Below are 17,720 nucleotides of genomic sequence, written 5' to 3' on the forward strand. Positions count from 1 at the left end.
ATTGTATGATCGAAAGTTATATGATCGAAAGTGAGGATGGTGCTGGTGAGGGGGGGAATGGGATGCATATAGTGCGCCTTCTTGCTCCCAAGCCGGCCCCTTCTCTTCTTGCTTCCCCTCGTCTCCCGTCTCCCTCTCCCCCTCTTCCCAAGAATTTCAGCCCTCCACCCCAAAAAAATAACCCACCCCATCCGACGCCAAACCCCTATCCCACTCTATCCCCCCCAAACTCTCAACAACCCTCAAATTCCCAGCCATCACCCCAATTATAACTATTTAGATACTCATGAAGTAACCACATATCCATTCCACATCCCATCCCTCTCCTCTCCGCTTTAACCCCAAGAGACCTCACTCACTCACAATAACACAATCAATAAATCTTACACTGAGCAATCCATAGGTACCTAGATAAGGGAAGTAGATATTCTGGGTTAATGGAGATATAGTAGATATATAATTCGGAGCGCAGCTAAAGAAACCTATGCGTCGAATTTTACGGAATTTTGGTATGGTGTATATTAACTATATTTTCTAAATCCAGGAATTCAATTTTTATGTGGTTATATGATATGTATATAGTATCTTTTATTACAGATTCAATTGTATAAAGAATTAAAAAAAAACTTAAAAACAAAGAATAACCTTGAAAGCTTTACTTTCAATCTTTCGATATCAGAGGCTTATTAGATATCGAGTATATTGGGCGCTCCGAAACACTGGCGAGCTGCCTCGCCCCGAATTAGATGAGGGATGAGAGATGATAAGTGAGAAGTGTATATCAAACAATTAGTACCTACTAGAAGATAACATACCTATATATATACCCAAATATATATACCCAAATACAATCCAAAAAAAATAAAACATCCACCATCCACCATCCACCCACCCACCCACAGCACAGAACACACAACACACAACATCAAAAATACAATACAACAGTACCTATAGAAAACAAGAAAAGATACCTAGTAGATACATCAAGTACTACCTACCTACCTAACAAGCGAATAAATAGTCTTACAAAACAAAACGAAGAACATAAAACAAAACAAATAAATCTGCAGAAAGAGAGTTTCGAGAGACAGACAGGAATTAATGCGAGGTGAATGAATCATTTGAAGTTGAAGAACGAGAGTATGGATTTTGTATACATCAGAGTTGAACAGGAAAGATGGGAGTGGATAGGCTGGACCGGAATTACGAAAGTGTATTGTACAGTTTGTAGTTGAACAATGATTGTAGTCAAAAACGAGACAATGCAAATACAAATGTATGGATCTATTATGCCATTCCGGCTAGGCTACAACTCCCACATACCTGCATCCTTGAATTGTTCACTAGACTTATAATTCAGTTGTAAATATCTCAGATTCACTTAAACGATAGCCCTCATAAGAAGGAACACCTTTCAATCATCAATTCGCCTATCGCTCTGAAACCTGAAAACTACCTGCGTCATGTAATGTACTCTCTCCTCTTTTCCACTTCTCAAAAACCCCCAAAGCACACCGCACTTCCGCAACTAAATCCCATATTTAAGACTTAGCAGCTTCCAACTCCAACTCCAACTGTCTAATTCTTTCACTTTGATCACCAGGACCAACTCTCATCTTTAATGTATCAACCTCTTGAGTCAATAGACCAATTTTCTCCGTTTGCGCCGTAATAGTTTTAGTTTGGGCTTCCAAAAGTTGCTTAATTTCTGCTAGGGAATCTTCGACGCCAACCGAGGTTGGGGATGGTTGAGAAGCACCAACCGCGGAAATGGGCCCGGAAGAGGTAGCGATAGTGGCGGGGGTAGCCTTTGCTGCAGGCTCGAATGATGTCGGTGTTGCTTGAGATACAGGAGATGGCTTTGGTGGGGTGACCTTAGTTGGAGTGGGCTTGATTGGCTCCGGCTTGGCTGCAGCTGGAACGGACTTTTGAATTGGCTTTTGAATCTCCTCAAAGCTGGAATTATCATCGGCTTCATCCTCATCATCATCTTGGAATTTGGAGGCCATGGCAGAAATGGAACCCTTTTGTTCAGACATAGTTGGTGGAGGTGCTCTTTGTGCGACTGGAGCTGGTTCAGGCTCTGCCTTTGGAGGTGCGGTCTTCGTTGGGGCTGGAGTTGGGGCTGGTGCAGCGACAGGTGGTTTATAATCGGATGGTACCTCAACTGGGGCGTTTCCTTCATATACACTTTCCAAATCGATCTTGGCAGGAATTCCATCTTTACCAGCAAGCCATTCCTCAGCAGTAACTGCAGGTTTCAAACCAATCGCAGGTGGGTAAATATCAGATTGAAAGACTTCGGCACGGCGAGGAACTGTGAAAGAGATAGGCTCCACATATTGGTCATTGACGGTTTTAAATCCCTTCATGACTTCGTTCTCGTGAACCTGGATTTTGGTTAGAATAGGTATGTGAAAGACACACAATGACAACCACTTACATTAATACCACGTCTGGGAAGGAATGCGATACCACGTTGTTGATCACTAGACTTATATTCGGACAAAAATTCGAACTTGTCGTTCTCATATTCATAGTATCGAATGTTACCGTCACTAAAATTGTTAGCTAATTTCTTTCCGGTACCTGCCTATGAACTTACCCTTTGCCTGCCAAGTACAGACATTGAGTACCATCATCTAGATGATCGTTAGTATAGATCCAACATGATTCATGAATGTAACCTACCCCAGAATGGCATGCAAACACCCGAGATGGAGTCCAAAACAGTGAACCCTCCAATTGGTTGCTTGGCGTTACCAACATCCCACAAAGCCAACTGACGATCGCTCATCTTGGAGAATCCGGTGGTAGCCACGCGATTATGTTCTCCCATCCATACGACTCTGCTATTCTTTGCGCCAGTATGTCCAGGTCCTTCGTGTGCAGGTCTTTCTTGTCTAGTATCCCAAATGCGTAATTTCTTGTCTCGAGAAGTGGTGGCCATAAGAGCTCCATTTGCGCTCCATGATAAACTTTGTACAATATCTCCGTGCTTCAATGTCAAAGGTGCTTTCCCGGTGCCGATGTCCCATAGCTTAACTGTGTAATCTCCAGATGCGGATGCGAGAATGTTGTTTGCCGCGGGGTTGAATAGAACTTGTCCGACTTTCCTGCAGGTTATTAGAATCAATTCGAGCCTTCGGTATTATCGGCACATACCTAGAATGACCTGCCAACTTGCTGACAGGCGCAACATCGACGGGTTCTTCAGAGTCTTGATAGAGGGAGAACCCTTGAGGAACCTCCCATATAAATACCTTTCCATCATCAGATCCGGAAGCGATAATGCGATCGTTGAAAGGATTCCTAATCCAAAGATGAGCGTTTATTTCAATCTGCCACTTTATCAACCACTCACCAATCCGTATCAAGAACCGGTCCAGTATGACCTCGAAACAATGGAATTTGTTCTGGCAGACGACCCTTTTCATTCAAAGGAATAACAGCGAATGCGCCTCCACCACTAGCTTCCCAATTGACCGAAAGATATTCAGGATTGGCCTATTTTCGATGATGAGTTACCTTTCTTCCTCAAATCTACATCACTTTTCCAAGTCATTGGTTTCCCACCTTGATTAAATTGGTATCCCATGCATTGCGACTGATGTGCAAGTTATCGTAACACGCCTCCTTCTTGGACGATTTACCAAAGACATGTCCTATTTGAACGATCGGTCAGCGATTGCTCTCGTGCCTCTCTCCTTGGGGATATTGTGACAAGGCTTACGATATTTCGACGCGCGCACAAAACGGCCAGCCATCCCGGCTCATACAAATGATATGGGAAAAAGAAGGGGATCAAAGTTATTGAAATGTAGGCAATTAAGAAATGTTGAGGAGGAAATTCAAAAAAAAAGAATGTTTTAATTCAATTTGTTGTTTGTTTTTGTTACTTGTGAGGGGATGATTATGCGAAGCTCATCCAAAAGTGTTTTGATGATGCTATCTATCGCTTTGCAGGCTGTAGGTAATAAATGATGGTGAAACTCAATTTCTAGCGGCGAATGTTGCAGTTTCGCAGTTTTCGCAGTTTCGCCGTTTATTAACAGTTTGAAAGACTTGCTGCGCCCGCCAAAGATTACACGGGGTTTTAAAGTTCACCACAATGGGAAATCACGGGCCCCTTGTCAATATCGTCTCATATTAAATATGAGGAGAGTCGAGACAAAGGGAATGACTTCAACCCCTTTTTTTCCTATTGATGATATTCTTTCATGAACTGCATTAATTTTATCTATTCCGTACCAAGCATGGAGTACGAGTTCCTTGCTATGGTTCGAACCCACCGACTTCCTCCTAGCGCCCACTTTCTGCTGCATAATTCCCCACCAACCCACCAACGACTCTGAGTAGCTGGGCTGGTATTCCTCCATAACTTGAGCAGAGAACATATACTCAAAAGATCGCCCGTTTCTCAACAACATGCAACGGACGCGTGGTCTAATGGTTATGATATTTCGTTCACAACTTGTGCACATACGTTCGAATCCAGTTTCTTGGATTCCTGCACCGAAATGGTTCTGAGTTCGATCCTCAGCGCGTTCATCTCTTTTTGCGCTTTATTGCTCCCCTCTGATGCTGTTTGGTGTTTGAGCGTTGCTTTTGAAGTACAACGTCTATGTCTTATTATTGATATGACTCCAGCTCCGAATGGTTTTCGAGGTTTGTGCGGTTTTGTCTTCATTGACCTCGGAATTGGTGGAATGCTTTATTACGTAACATGCGCACGGATCATTGCCTCATATGCTTCAACGACGGACGAAATAAAGTTGTACACCAAGCAAACCTTATAGTCACTAGGTAGGTAATGTTCTGCTTTGGATTTGATAGTGCAATGCTTTCAGTGTTCCAATTCGATTTTGATGATCAAAACCCTTTTGATGTTCCAAGCCCGGTTAGATGTTCAAATATATCAGTGTTCTAAGCCAGATCAGATGTTCATCCCAGATGGAAAGTTCAAGACAGATCAGGTATTCAAACTCTATCGATGATCTAAGCCAGATAGAAAATTCAAACACCCTGAATATTTTGAGCTTGTTTAAATGTTGGAATTCTTTCAATATTCCAATTCTGTCAATGTCCCAAGCCAGGTCAGATATTCAGAAGTTCTATCAATATTTCAAGTCGGTTTAGATATCCAGGAAAGATCGAATGTTCAAGCCAAATCAGATATTCAAACACGTTCGAAGTAAGAAGTATCTAGCACATGCAGATCCTTCGGTGGAGGAGCTTATGCATACGATAAATGATGTGAATTTAGCTAAGGAAATTATAGGGGGGTGGCTAGGGAGAGCAATGGAAATGGTTTTACATGAGGATGGTTGGCAAGATGTTGGTGACAAGTTGTTGCCGGATATACCATCTGAATATGGAGTGAAAGGTTTATATCTGAACTTTGTCACTATTGTAGGATTGAAAATTTATCCAGAACATCGAAGAGTTTATGGAGGGATGGCTAGGGGTGCTGTTGGCTTGAAAGGACGAATCTCTTAACATCTAAATGTTGCAGCACATCATGAAATATCGTCGTTCCATTATATGATGATGGACTTACCTGGGTCAGTATCGGAATTCCGGCAATTTGCTCAATATAAGGGCAAGAAAGTTTTTGCGTTCTTTTTGTTGACAGAAGCATGTATGATTGCGATCTTGAGGTTGTATGAATCGATATCTTTACAGGAACAATTACGCGGGTAAGGCATTCCTGCTGTTGTATGCAAACAATCGAAAGTTGGTTTGAATTAAGAACAAGGTCTTCATTTCGCAGGATAGAATAAGGAAACTGCAGAAGTTACTTGACTACAGATACTTAGAAAAAGCAATCTCGTTGATAACAACAGGAGTACCTGTATCAATCAAGGCAATACCTCGCTCGAAGAGAATATCATTCTCTTCTATTTCGCAACACATGGTCAATATCTTAATGCTGTTGCAGAATTTGTATCCAGAGATTTGGAATCATACATCAGCAATCGCGTTCATTGATCTTGCTCCGAATGAAATACATACTCATCCATGTTATAATTTCGATTCTTCAACTGTCAAATTACAGCAGTTTGGTTTATGGATACAACTAGGGGATGAAAATACGACAGGATGCTGGTTGAGGAGTCGGATGCTATGATATCTTCGAAAACAAGCAGGTTGTCAAAGGCGAAGAGCAAGGTGAAGATCACTTTTTTGTGTGAGGCAATATTGAAATTTTATGGACTGGGTGGTTGATATATCTAGCGATCCAAGTTTCTCTATTTAGTTGGTAATTCTTGATGATTATCCTCGGTATGATTATCTCCCTTTCATTCAGTATTTATCCTACCAGCGGCGGGAGCTGCGGCAGTGAGAGGAGCAGCGGTAGCACCAGAACACAGAAGAGCTACTACGAAGCATTCTCCTCCATATATATATGAACAACACAAACCACACACCAAATGTTGTTTCCAAACGAGCATTTGAATATCTGAACTGATCTGAAATATTAAATATATTTGGATATTTGCTTTGAATTGAAATATTGATAGAATTTGTGAATTTCTAACTTGGTATGAAGTTTTCATCTAATTTGAAGTTCTAACCCGATCTAAAATGTTGATAGAATTGAAATATCTGATCTACCCAGATGATTTGAGATATCAACAAATTCGAAATATCTGATCTAATCTGAAATATGAAAGAATTTTGATGTTCAGCCCATATCAAATCTTATCTCTCAATACTCCTCTCCTTCTGACTTCTTCTTCTGACTCCTTCTTCTGATTCATTTTATACTCACTCCACCAGCTCCTCTCCTCGTCTTATACTATTCGCTACCTACCTAGAGAGCACTTGCTTTCTTTTAATTTTTCCCATCCCATATTAAATTAAATCTTTGATTTTTATCTATCTATCATCTATTTATCTCTACCTAATGGTAATAATAATAGCAAAACCCCTAATCCATAATCCCACAATCCATCCCCACAAACAGTATCCATACCTACCTATCTATATAAACTCAACTCCCCCTCCTTCCTCACCCCTCCCAATTCTTGGCATTCGCTTCGCTTCGCCCCCGTCTTCGTCTTCTCATTCATGTCAAGTGCAGAGAAGAAGATATCAGATCAGAGGTGTATGGTTTCGTATTGCTGCGGAGTCTAGCTTTTTCGATATTCGAATTTCTCTTTGTTTGATTGATTGATTGGGTTAGATTGGGTTTTGTGATGGTGATGATGATTACACATATTGTTAGGATTCAAATCGAGTGCTACAACTGGAAATCTGGGGTTAGGTTATTGGAGACTGCGCAATTACTTCGATGTAGTGAGTCAGAGTAGTTGAAGATGTGATCTGGTTGTTTTTGAGTGTGTTGTTTGGATTAATATTTTGGAGATGAAGAAGATGGATAGTGTGGGATGTGGAAATGTGGTGGTTTTCTATGGTGAGGGCGACGTAGGGCTGAGTTGTTGCGGATACATCTAAGATCGGAGAATATGTTTTCATTGGAATGTTAACCAAATGATTGTTAAGGTTGTCACTTATATCGGAATCAACTAGCAGAGGGTGTGCCATTGCAGGTATATATTTCATTCACTATCTATGTATATATGTTCGAATCCACCATGCGACCATATGGAACCAAGAATTGGTCGTTGCCCAAATTTCTTGTGTTGATCCACTCCTCGATCAGATCAGCACGCATTCTCACGGTGCCAGTCTTGATTCCGGGTATCTCAAAATGGTTTGAAATGTCTGAGCAAGCCCTCTGCATGTGAGTGGCATTGCATTTCATGACCAAAACCTTGCGTACTTCGACATGTCGTTGCGGTGGTGTAGGTGACAAGTTCTTCTCTGGCGAGTTTCTTACTTGGGAGAGTAAGAATGTCTTCGAGTCTATCTCGCAGATGCTTGGAGATCGTTTTCGTTTCGTCTCGCGGATATCTGGACTGTCTCTTGATTGGTGATATACCTGTACCTATTGCTAGGAAGATATTGTTGTCGCAAAGGTTGTTTAGAGGAGTTGGAGTGATTGGAAGGGTTGTGCGAGTTAAGAGGTTGAGGAAGTTGAGGAAGTTGAGGAAAGTTAAAAGTTGAGAAGGTTATTTGGAACAACAAAGGAGAGCACAGCACAGCTACATATACCCACCTAATAATTCTCAGCCCAGCGAGAACAGATTCATCTTTAGAAAGTGGCCGACTAGACACTTTGAACGGAGACTCTTTTAATCATGTGACCGAACACCTTGAGGGCACAAGCTAGACTATCAATTCGTATCAACCTCCTCGTTGTCCCAAGTCGTATCATTATTCCAATCTATATCAATATCTCAGTTCATATTATACATTCACTCTCCTACTTTCAGACACCATTATCTTCTTTCAGCTTGATAAGAAAAGACCCATTCTTGACAATATTTCTTGCAGTGATTTTCCACATCACTTAGTACCAGGGACAAATGCTGCTGCAATAGAAACTTGTCCTGTGCCCTGCACTTTCCCTCCGGCAGGATATCGTGCCTCCCATCTCATGTTACGATCGTTCACGATCATAACAAGTTCATACCCGACTTTGTAGTGTCTCTTTGCTCTTACGCCTTCTTCTGGTTCTACCGGTTGGATAAGATTTTGCTCCTTCAGAAAAGTCATATCTGTTTCAATGATACCGACCACTGTTGCTCCTAAATACTCATTCTATTAGATTCGGGACCTACTCACAAATTCATCTTCCCTTACACACCTTTATTTTTCTCGAGATTTTTTCGGTAGTGTGATTTCATTTTGTTGTCGGAAACACAGAGGTACTCTTTGCACTCGAATCGTGTGCCTTCTCTTGCGTCAAAGATATAAAATACTTGTAAACGATACTCTTTATCTGTAGGAATCTCGTCGCCCTAAAAATGATGTAAGCAAATTGTCTGATTGGCCCTGATCCGTCGCAAACATAGATATTGACCTTGTTGATGAGCCAGTAGATGGTATATTTCAGGTATTTTCTACCATCTAAAGGCTCAAAGTATGGGCGTATCTCTCTATGCGCAGGAAATTGATCCGGTTCATGTTCTTCGGTACACAGGAATCCATAGCTAGATCGGCTGATACGCTATGGGCCGCCTTTCTTATTCAAAGCCCGGAGTACTGCTCCCGAGGAAACAGTGGTTTCGCTTCTGTATCTATGATTAGTTATAACAATCTAAAGGATAACTCTTGGGAGCCTACGGAGCTGATGGGAAAACCAGTTTAATCTCATCGATGCGGTAATTGCGTATTGCTGCGAGTTGTTTTTTTTTAGATAGGTTCGAAGGGAAGGAGATTCCCCGAAGCCTCCAATAAGGATCACTTTCTATTTAGCGAATTAGACTCTTTGAGTTACTTTCCTCCTAATAATAGATAAGTTATAACACACCTTCACGGTTAACCCTTTCTCTTTTGCGCCATCTAATTGGGCTTTCATCAAGACTGCAACTCTCTCCAAAAGCGGGTCGAAGATTTTCTTTAGGTCAGCACTGCATTGCGTGTCAGAAAGGCTTGATATCTCATTTCGTTCCCTCACTCACCATCCATCTTGAGTCGATTGTTGAGGAATCGCTTGTCCGGGTTTTTATTTGCTCTCAAGCCAGGTATGTCAATCCATACTGTTGGAACGTTGTCTGCCGCCACATCGACATTTCTTTTCACATCATTTTCAAATCTGACTAACAACTTATCTATAATACCTTCAATTGTGGAGCGATTGACCTCAAGGTAATCTTCGCCTCGAAGTCTGACACTCAGATGTTCCCGGAGCGCCTCATTCAAACAGCTAGAGCCACAGAGATCGCCTACATTACTCAGTATACTGTGAAGAGATGTTGAATGAAATCAGAACTTACCACCAGCTTCAACACCCTCCGCCTTTAGTTTTAAAGGGTAACTTTCCCCAATAGTATATGTTATGGTATCGACCGTACCCCCGCCAGCATCAATGAGAACGAATGTCTCTCCGATCTGTGATGATGTAATTTGAAAATCTCACATAATCTTTCACTTGATCTGAAATTTCAGCAAATTTGAGAGACTCAATCCATTTTAGATTGTAATAACGCTAGTATATACCCAAGAAGAGCCCTCAACTCCTAAATTCCCTTGCTTACAAAAGCGCATCATCACCTCTATCTCCATTAAGCTTTGCCTTCGTCATCTCGCTCTGTCCAGCCACCTCATCACTTCCGACCGTCGCCAAATATTTCTTAAAGTTATCACTCATCTCTACCACCTTCTCGAAATGATCTCTTCTCAATTCCACTTCCAATTTTCCATCCTCGTTTGGCCCCTTCTTTGTCTCGGCTTCATATTCGGCTAGTGCAACTGCGGTTTGGAACGCATTGCGGATCTCACGACCATTCCAATCAATATCTTTGAGTACCTCATCTGAGAGGATGTAGCGCTTCGCAGCACTCATGATGGTGATTTCATGTCCGCGTTCTAATCCTAGCTTGGTGAAAAATTGAAGCCAGATTCTCTTACGGCCTTCGCAGTCTAGAGGGCGGTAACCAATGTACACGTGGATACGAGAGAAGAAAGCTGGATCAAAGTGTCCCACACGGTTTGTAGTGAGGAAGAGAATACCTCTATAGTATTCCATCGCTCGTAAAAAGACAGATACGAGTCCGTTACGTGTGAGTTCGGAAACTTCACGACGCTCGAGATACACATCGGCTTCGTCGATTAACATGACGGCGCCCCAGATTTCGGCCAGTTTGAACCATTTGCTGAGGGATTCTTCGACGCGGAATTCATCAGTTCCGATGTCACCACAGGTGAGTGAGAGGAGAGGTCTTGATGTGAATTCGGCTACACATTCTGCGGTGTAGGTCTTACCAGCACCGGGAGGACCGTGCAATAAGAAGATTTGCCCTTCTCCTTTGTTGGGGATAGGATCAGCTGACCAGGTTGTTTCGCTTCTGCCAGCTTTCTTGGAGGAAGTGTATTTGTGAACGAGGGCTTTGATCATTTCCTGCTTTTCGTTTGGTAGAACTAGATTTTCGATAGCCGAAGTGTAGAATTTAGGAGGTTGACAACAATCGACGTCGAGAGCTTGCCATTTCTTAGACTTGAGATCGAAACCCATGATACGACGAGGACAGAGGAAGTACTTGTGTCGTGAAACAATTCCATTTGCATCGGTTTCGGCAAGCGAAGGTGTTTCGCGAGGTTCGATATTCTCGTATTTGCCCCATCTTGTATTGGCCGATGCAGCTAGTCGTTTAGAATTACAATCTGTACAATTGCAGTTATAGTGCAAATCTGCAAGAATACCAGAATCGTCATCATCGATACCGAGGACTGGAGCTGGGTGTTTCTGTGTTTCTTGCCAATCGGCGTATGTGTAGAAAGCACTTTGATCAACCACAACACGACCCTCATGGAAACGTTTTGGCTTTTGCTCAACGGGCATACTGAAACCTCTGTAGTCCATTTGTTTACCCATCAACATACTGTAGAATTTCTCTCCACGATCTTCGAGTTGTTTTCGTGGAGACAAGGCAGGATTGCTATCGATGTAATGGGCAGGAATAACCTTTAAGGATGTGACTTCGCGCTCGCCTTCAAACGGCGCGATGGTAACCTCATGAGATCGACGTCCAACGAATCGGCCATCAAAATCTAGATACCACATCTTAACTTTGAGAGGTGATGGCTGTCCTGGTCTGGTATTCTCTGTGGAGTTTTCACATCCTTGAAGAACGAAACCAGCGCGTTGCTCGTCGAATTGAGCGTAGACATCCATTCCTGGCTTGAACAGCATCCATAACATCTCAAACGTTACTACTGGATTAGCTCTAGCATGTCGGTCATCCTCCAACTTTAACTTCTCTTCAAAGTTATCCTCAAGATACTTCTGAAGGACGCTGATATGGTGACTGGCTTCCGCATCGTCACAATTCTCTTTGTATTCTTGAAGTTCCTTTCGGTAATGGACAAGAATCCCGTAAGGTTCCTTGATTGAAATAGTGTCACCGAGTAAAGATTGTCCGGGATAGTATTCGACAATAGATCTTAAGGCTTTCATGATGTGTGGAGAATGAATAATGAGTTCTTTCTCTTCCATAGATCGTTCGTCGAAGTCATTTTCGTCTTTCATCTCTGATGATATCACATTTTCATCATCTTTGTCCTTCTTATTCTTTTTCTTGCCATAGATGGTAGGGAACCAAATAGTAACACTGTATAAGACTTCTAGAATAGGTATTTCTGAATCACGATATCTTGAAAATGTTAGTATCTGATGGGAGAGCCAACAATGGATTGACATACGTGGTTTTCTTCAACTTATATGGTGTTGCCAACTCCTTTGTTCCTTTGATTTCACCGCCTACATCCTTATACTGGACTTTGTATAAGATCTCTGGGCATTTGATATCTTCGTCCTTTCCTGCATCGCTTGATGCTTGGGTGGAAGTGGTAGCATCCTTCTCGACCTTGACGACTACATATTTCTCGCCATCTTTACTTGGTATCTCGTTGGAATGCATGATTGAGGATATTTTGGAGAAGTGAGAAGTATGTGATTAGGTATTATGAAGAAAGAAGAAAAGCGAGGAGGATGAGGAAGTATGAGAAAGGATATGAAGAATGAGGTGGATTGAACTGAAGAGTATATAAATATTAAAAGCTGGACGGTTCAAGCAGATGAGGGGATAGCAGATCTGGTGAAGTTTTGATGAAATTTGTGGAGTACAAGTGGTGTTTACATAGGCAGCACTCGCCGCAGCAGTCAGCCCGCAGATGAGCACCACACCAGCCTTCTCCCATTCGTTGGAGATAGCAATACATTGCCTATCCAGTTTCTTGTCCTCCCCGCCCGCATTGAATACTTTGACTCACCGTGTTGTCTAGGCAAAGGATGAACGTTTTCACTATCGGTACATACGTGAATGTGGCGGCTCTTTGTATGCAACTAGTAGCCCTAGGTGGTTTTTACGATATTTGATTGGTCCAAGCTGGTCTCGCGATGCAGATTAGTGGATAAATGTCTGGGATCTCCGCTATATCGTTCAGCCGTAGATTTACGTGGGGTATCATCAATGGCCCCGAATCCTTCAATGATGTCCGATCATGATCAGTGGTAGGTAGAATTACGAGCAAGTACTGCAGTTACGAGGGGAGCATCTCATTGATAGATACCTATATAGAGGAGGTAAGATTGGTTAATAAACGTATTGCCATTCGGTTCTTCAAGATGACAACGGTATTGAGCCATTGAAGGTTGAATGTTATCTGAAATTCATAAAAGATAAGTAAGTATTGATTGTTCAACTTGATATAGGACAATTGTATACTCTCGTTTCGTGAATAGAGTTAACAATCATAAATTGCCTCACCTTGATCTTTTCGAAACCCCTAATTATCATTGCAATGTGGGATGCTTCACAGGAATTGTCAACTGTGCCTCGATTTGCAGGGAGCTTCCGTACAACACAAAAATTCCACAACAAGAATCTTGCTGTGTCGTGTTCCCACTGGTTCCTGTTCCTGTTCCACTTTCCCGATGATACTGGTGGTCCGGGCCGTCTAGCGTATGAGTAATAATGAGTAATACCTCGTGAGCTCGTGTTCACGTAAAACCTTGGAAGACAAGGCAACCAAACAGATCGTGGCCGTGCAGCATCAGATAGTTGTGATCGTGTCAAATCATATATTCGCGATTGAAAAACTCCTCGTTGCCCTGCTGAAAGAGTTTGCATAAACTTTTCAGGTAAAGTTCTTGAGAATTTCTGCATCGTGGTCCAGAATACATGGTTATCGGTCTGGGCAAGCACTTGGCTGAATCTCAAGTCGATATCACGGCTATACACAGTACTCGATATATCAGAGTCCACTCGGACGTCCCAAATATAGAAGATCCTGAACCCATTGAAAGATTCACATCTTATGGTGGAAGCTCTCGCGTGGTAAACGAAGTTGATTCGCTCGAATGATTGGGCTTTTGGTTAAGATTAGCAATGACCTTAATCGGTGCGCTGAAAATTGAATATTCGTGTCCGTTGTTCGAGTGTATAACGGTTGACGACGAATGCCTTGGTGTAGAGAGATGAAAGGATATTGCTTTGATAAACAAGCCTCTGAAAAAGACTTAATATTGTTGTACCGACAAGGCTCTCACGATATACATCATCTTTAATTGTATAAGAGAGGTTGTGTTTAACAATATGATGTAGATGTATAACATCGACGGTTATGAAGATCACATAGCCAAATACCGTTTGTAAGAATCAAACAGAACCAATATATGGTGAAGAAAGCACAATATTTTGAGATTTGCATACCTATGGATCCATCTAGGCAGTATGTTGTGGCAGTGCTACCTAGCTAGAATGGCTGAAGTACCGGCTGGTGGAGCTAAAATTAGAGATGATCGGACCTGGACATATATTAATCCGGCAGAATCTCAACCCAGTCGGCCACAATTTCCCCCTTCATCATCGTTTCTTACTCACTCCATTTTATACCACGAAAAAGCCATTTCCAACCGTCACCATTCTCGTAACGCAATTCAAGGGGCATTCAACAATCCCGAAAACCCAAGGATCGAGAATTGAATCCTTTCGCGAATGCCTTCCTTCCCGTCTTGTAGATCATGCAAGCAAATAGGCTACCCATTTATCTCGTTGGATTTACGAGCACATCCGGTAGGCACGATACCAATCCAGATATCTATCTAATTGTTTCTATATTATCAAAAATTCCACTTCTTTACTATATACACATCAGATCTATGCGAAATCAAAGCCTTCTTCTTATCGCGGTCGCATTCATGGTCACTTGTTGGCCCTTGGCCTTGATATCACCGATCCATCAATAAAAGGAACCCCCACCAAATGTACCGAATCTATTTCCTCCTCCAAACTATTGATTTGAAAATGTAACCATCATACATTACTGTATCATAGCCTCAAAGTAGTTCTTTCTTGATTTGATAATCAAGCCATATAAATTTCACAATTATCATTGGTAAGGTAGTAAGCCTTACGGTCCGTTCCTCTACAGAATTCTGCACGAATTATTTAGCCTGTCGTTTATGATGGTTCTTCAACTCGATCTTAGAGATATACGCCAAGTCTGACGTGCAGACACTGCTGCGCCTATAATTGTTCTGATTTTCGGTGGGATGTCCCACTCTATTTACTCTATTATTGGCTATAAAGCCTAAAAGTGTGCGCCAAACCGCAGTGAAGCGCTTAGCCGATCTTCATGGAGGGGTTATCTCGAGTTGGTGGATGATATCTAGGAAGACTCGGCCAATTTTTGGAATATATTTGATACTCTTTTCTCCGGTGCATCTTTTGATTTAGCCAATGTTCTCCTTATCCATGCCTTGGTTGTATGGAGTTTCAAAATTTTAATCTTCCTTTACCCTTTTAATTTTAGGTTTGAGCATTTTCTAAGAGTGATATCATGGTCTATACTGAGTCCAAATTTTCACATCTTTCATACTCTACCGTCGGTCATGGTAGGACGGATTCCCCAACATTCATCGATGATGCTTTCACTCCTATATCCGGAATTGGCGTTGCCATACCCTATCCCGTTCTACAACGAACGTTTTTGTTGGACCCTACGCCCCCACCAAGTCCAGTACATCAGAAATTCAAATATACATCATCTGCCACTTCATCAACAATACAAGGACAGCAAGATCTTATAACATTTGACAAACTTCCAGAATGGAGCCAGGATAACCCCCATATCCACTCTGGATATCGACAAATATCTCATTCTACTTCCACCTGTTTACATTCCTGTGTCCAAATCCATAATGAAACTTTCAACATATGGTCTCATTTCATTCCTTGTATCTTATTCATTATTCTCGAAGGCATTATTATGTATTATCTCAATACGCGCTACCCTAATGCTACGATCAAAGATCATATTATCTTCTCATTTTTCATTCTCTGCGCAACGATATGTCTAGGCATCTCGGCAATTTTCCATTCCCTTATTTCACATTCTCAAAAAGGCCGCGACCTGTGGTTAAAACTCGATTATGTGGGGATTGTCTTTCTCATCATTGGATGCTTCATTTCAGCTGTATATATGTCTTTCTTTTGTCAACAGACTTTACAATATGCTTATTGTGGAATGGTAGCTGTCTCTCCTTTTTCATTTCTCTTTACTTATGAAATGGATAGATTCTAGCAATGTCAAGCACGGCATTAGTTTTCCTCCTCCTACCTGCTTTTCAAGGACATCGATGGCGTTCTTTTCGTGTAGTAGCTTTCTGTGCAACAGCTGTTTCGGTTCTTATTCCCTTCGTCCATACAATAGCGCAGTCTGGATGGGACAAGGCGATGGAGCAATCGGGTATGCCGTATTACTTCGCAGAAGCATTACTGCTTTTAGTCGGTGTTGTTTGTTTTGCTGTACGTTCTCACCTTTCTGTTCCCTGTTTTTGGAGGTGTAAGTTGAGAAGACTAATAGGAAAATAGAAACGATGGCCAGAATCGTGGATTCCAGGTAGTTTTGATCTATTGGGCAATTCACATCAGATATTTCATCTGCTGGTTGTGTTGGCCATGGTGTTGCATTTTGTGGGACTTTTACAGGCGTTCAATTATAATTATGCGAAAGGGGAATGTAGAGGGACTATTTCATAGGATGGGTTTGATATATATGGAGTTATGGAATGGTGGGAAAGGATAGGGATTGTACCATAAGGTTGTATTATATGTATGGAGCTGTGAAACGGTTGGGAAATAGGAAAGGGATGTTTAAATTGGGAGCGACGGTTTAGGCTGTGGTTCACACATCAGGATTTCATTGTGGTAATGTTGAGACGAATTCATGATGAATGGGATGAATGGGATGAATTGGAACATAGATATGGGTATGGACCGATGAATATACATTGGATTGGATTGGAAAAGATAAAGTAGGAATCATATATCCTCGAGGAATATTTTGTGTGATTTATGAGGATTGGAGATGAAAGGAGATGGGAATGAGGCTGAAAACGTGGTAGTTATTTTATTGCATCTTGAACTTAACTCGGAAGCTGCAATGACAATACCCAAACAAGCAATCAATAGCCCTCTCAAAGTGATGTTTGGATTGATGTGAGTAACAGTTTCAATGACATTAATCCAAATACTCGAGCCCACCAATTGGTACTCGCTCCAAGCACGAATACAATGCAGCAGAGACATGAGAAGAACACATCGTATGATCTTAAAACATACGTCTTTTCCCTTCGTTTTCTCTGTACCATCACATGCGCAACTACGATCAACCCCATTTACAAAAAACTACGGAGCCCAAAACTATCGTCCAAAAAAACCTAGGAACCCGTCCCGATCTTCCCTGTCATATCTTCTTCTGTGTCCATATCGTCCGATCACGAAAATCATGACTGTTATGGAATCAACCTGCACACGAGATGCTGGTATAATAAATACGACTTGACAGATAACGCTCTAACGGACCCATATTCCCCGCGTGGGGTACAGATAATGTACCACGACGGAACCACGGCTTCTGGAACGTGATTTTTCCTTCCGTTGTCCCGCATACATGTTCCGTATATTGAGGCTATGGAGTTACGTACCGGATGGTAATGGGAAAATGAATTAATCCATGCCACGTTCTCATCACATGTTGAAGAATAATGTTGTGTTTTCGCGACTTCGAATGCTAGAATGCTTTTACTAGGTCGCTTCATGTGTACTCCGTATCGATAGCATGAGACGATGCGACTACAAGAG

At 41.9% G+C, this 17,720-nt stretch overlaps 5 protein-coding genes across 5 annotated transcripts; 1 reads left to right on the forward strand and 4 right to left on the reverse strand.

Moving 5' to 3' along the window:
* Positions 1–1,541: 1,541 nt before the first annotated feature.
* On the reverse strand, positions 1,542–3,767 carry EAF02_001232 (uncharacterized protein; the record flags this gene model as incomplete). The annotated part of the gene is made up of 8 exons (XM_038897280.1): positions 1,542–2,390; positions 2,444–2,558; positions 2,606–2,642; positions 2,692–3,116; positions 3,166–3,312; positions 3,365–3,507; positions 3,577–3,665; positions 3,734–3,767. The coding sequence occupies 8 exons, from the start codon at positions 3,765–3,767 to the stop codon at positions 1,542–1,544; spliced, it is 1,839 nt and encodes a 612-aa protein (XP_038764139.1).
* A 4,648-nt stretch (positions 3,768–8,415) lies between these two features.
* Positions 8,416–8,756, reverse strand: EAF02_001233 (uncharacterized protein; the record flags this gene model as incomplete). The annotated part of the gene is made up of 2 exons (XM_038897281.1): positions 8,416–8,657; positions 8,717–8,756. 2 exons carry the CDS (start codon positions 8,754–8,756, stop codon positions 8,416–8,418), a joined length of 282 nt encoding a protein of 93 aa, XP_038764140.1.
* Positions 8,757–9,099: 343 nt separating this feature from the next.
* EAF02_001234 (uncharacterized protein) lies at positions 9,100–12,491 on the reverse strand (the record flags this gene model as incomplete). The annotated part of the gene is made up of 8 exons (XM_038897282.1): positions 9,100–9,143; positions 9,196–9,319; positions 9,383–9,482; positions 9,534–9,564; positions 9,693–9,797; positions 9,849–9,889; positions 10,110–12,224; positions 12,274–12,491. 8 exons carry the CDS (start codon positions 12,489–12,491, stop codon positions 9,100–9,102), a joined length of 2,778 nt encoding a protein of 925 aa, XP_038764141.1.
* Positions 12,492–14,443: 1,952 nt separating this feature from the next.
* Positions 14,444–17,040, forward strand: EAF02_001235 (uncharacterized protein). The gene is made up of 3 exons (XM_038897283.1): positions 14,444–16,104; positions 16,152–16,382; positions 16,449–17,040. Exons 1-3 carry the CDS (start codon positions 15,415–15,417, stop codon positions 16,614–16,616), a joined length of 1,089 nt encoding a protein of 362 aa, XP_038764142.1. The 5' UTR covers positions 14,444–15,414; the 3' UTR covers positions 16,617–17,040.
* Positions 17,041–17,279: 239 nt separating this feature from the next.
* EAF02_001236 (uncharacterized protein) lies at positions 17,280–17,677 on the reverse strand (the record flags this gene model as incomplete). The annotated part of the gene is given in 3 exon segments (XM_038897284.1): positions 17,280–17,398; positions 17,415–17,547; positions 17,564–17,677. 3 exon segments carry the CDS (start codon positions 17,675–17,677, stop codon positions 17,280–17,282), a joined length of 366 nt encoding a protein of 121 aa, XP_038764143.1.
* Positions 17,678–17,720: the final 43 nt, after the last annotated feature.

This window comes from Botrytis sinoallii (assembly GCF_014898435.1).
Source record: "Botrytis sinoallii strain Bc 23 chromosome Unknown BSIN_001, whole genome shotgun sequence".
Classification (NCBI taxonomy): Eukaryota; Fungi; Ascomycota; class Leotiomycetes; order Helotiales; family Sclerotiniaceae; genus Botrytis; species Botrytis sinoallii.

What these genes read in the sequence shown, in the direction of transcription:
- EAF02_001235 (XM_038897283.1), top strand. Translation starts at nt 15,415, where the DNA reads ATGGTCTATACTGAGTCCAAATTTTCACATCTTTCATACTCTACCGTC. An exon ending in AATATGCTTATTGTGGAATG is followed by an intron (nt 16,105 to 16,151) that starts GTAGCTGTCTCT and finishes TGAAATGGATAG; the next exon opens with ATTCTAGCAATGTCAAGCAC. An exon ending in TCGGTGTTGTTTGTTTTGCT is followed by an intron (nt 16,383 to 16,448) that starts GTACGTTCTCAC and finishes ATAGGAAAATAG; the next exon opens with AAACGATGGCCAGAATCGTG.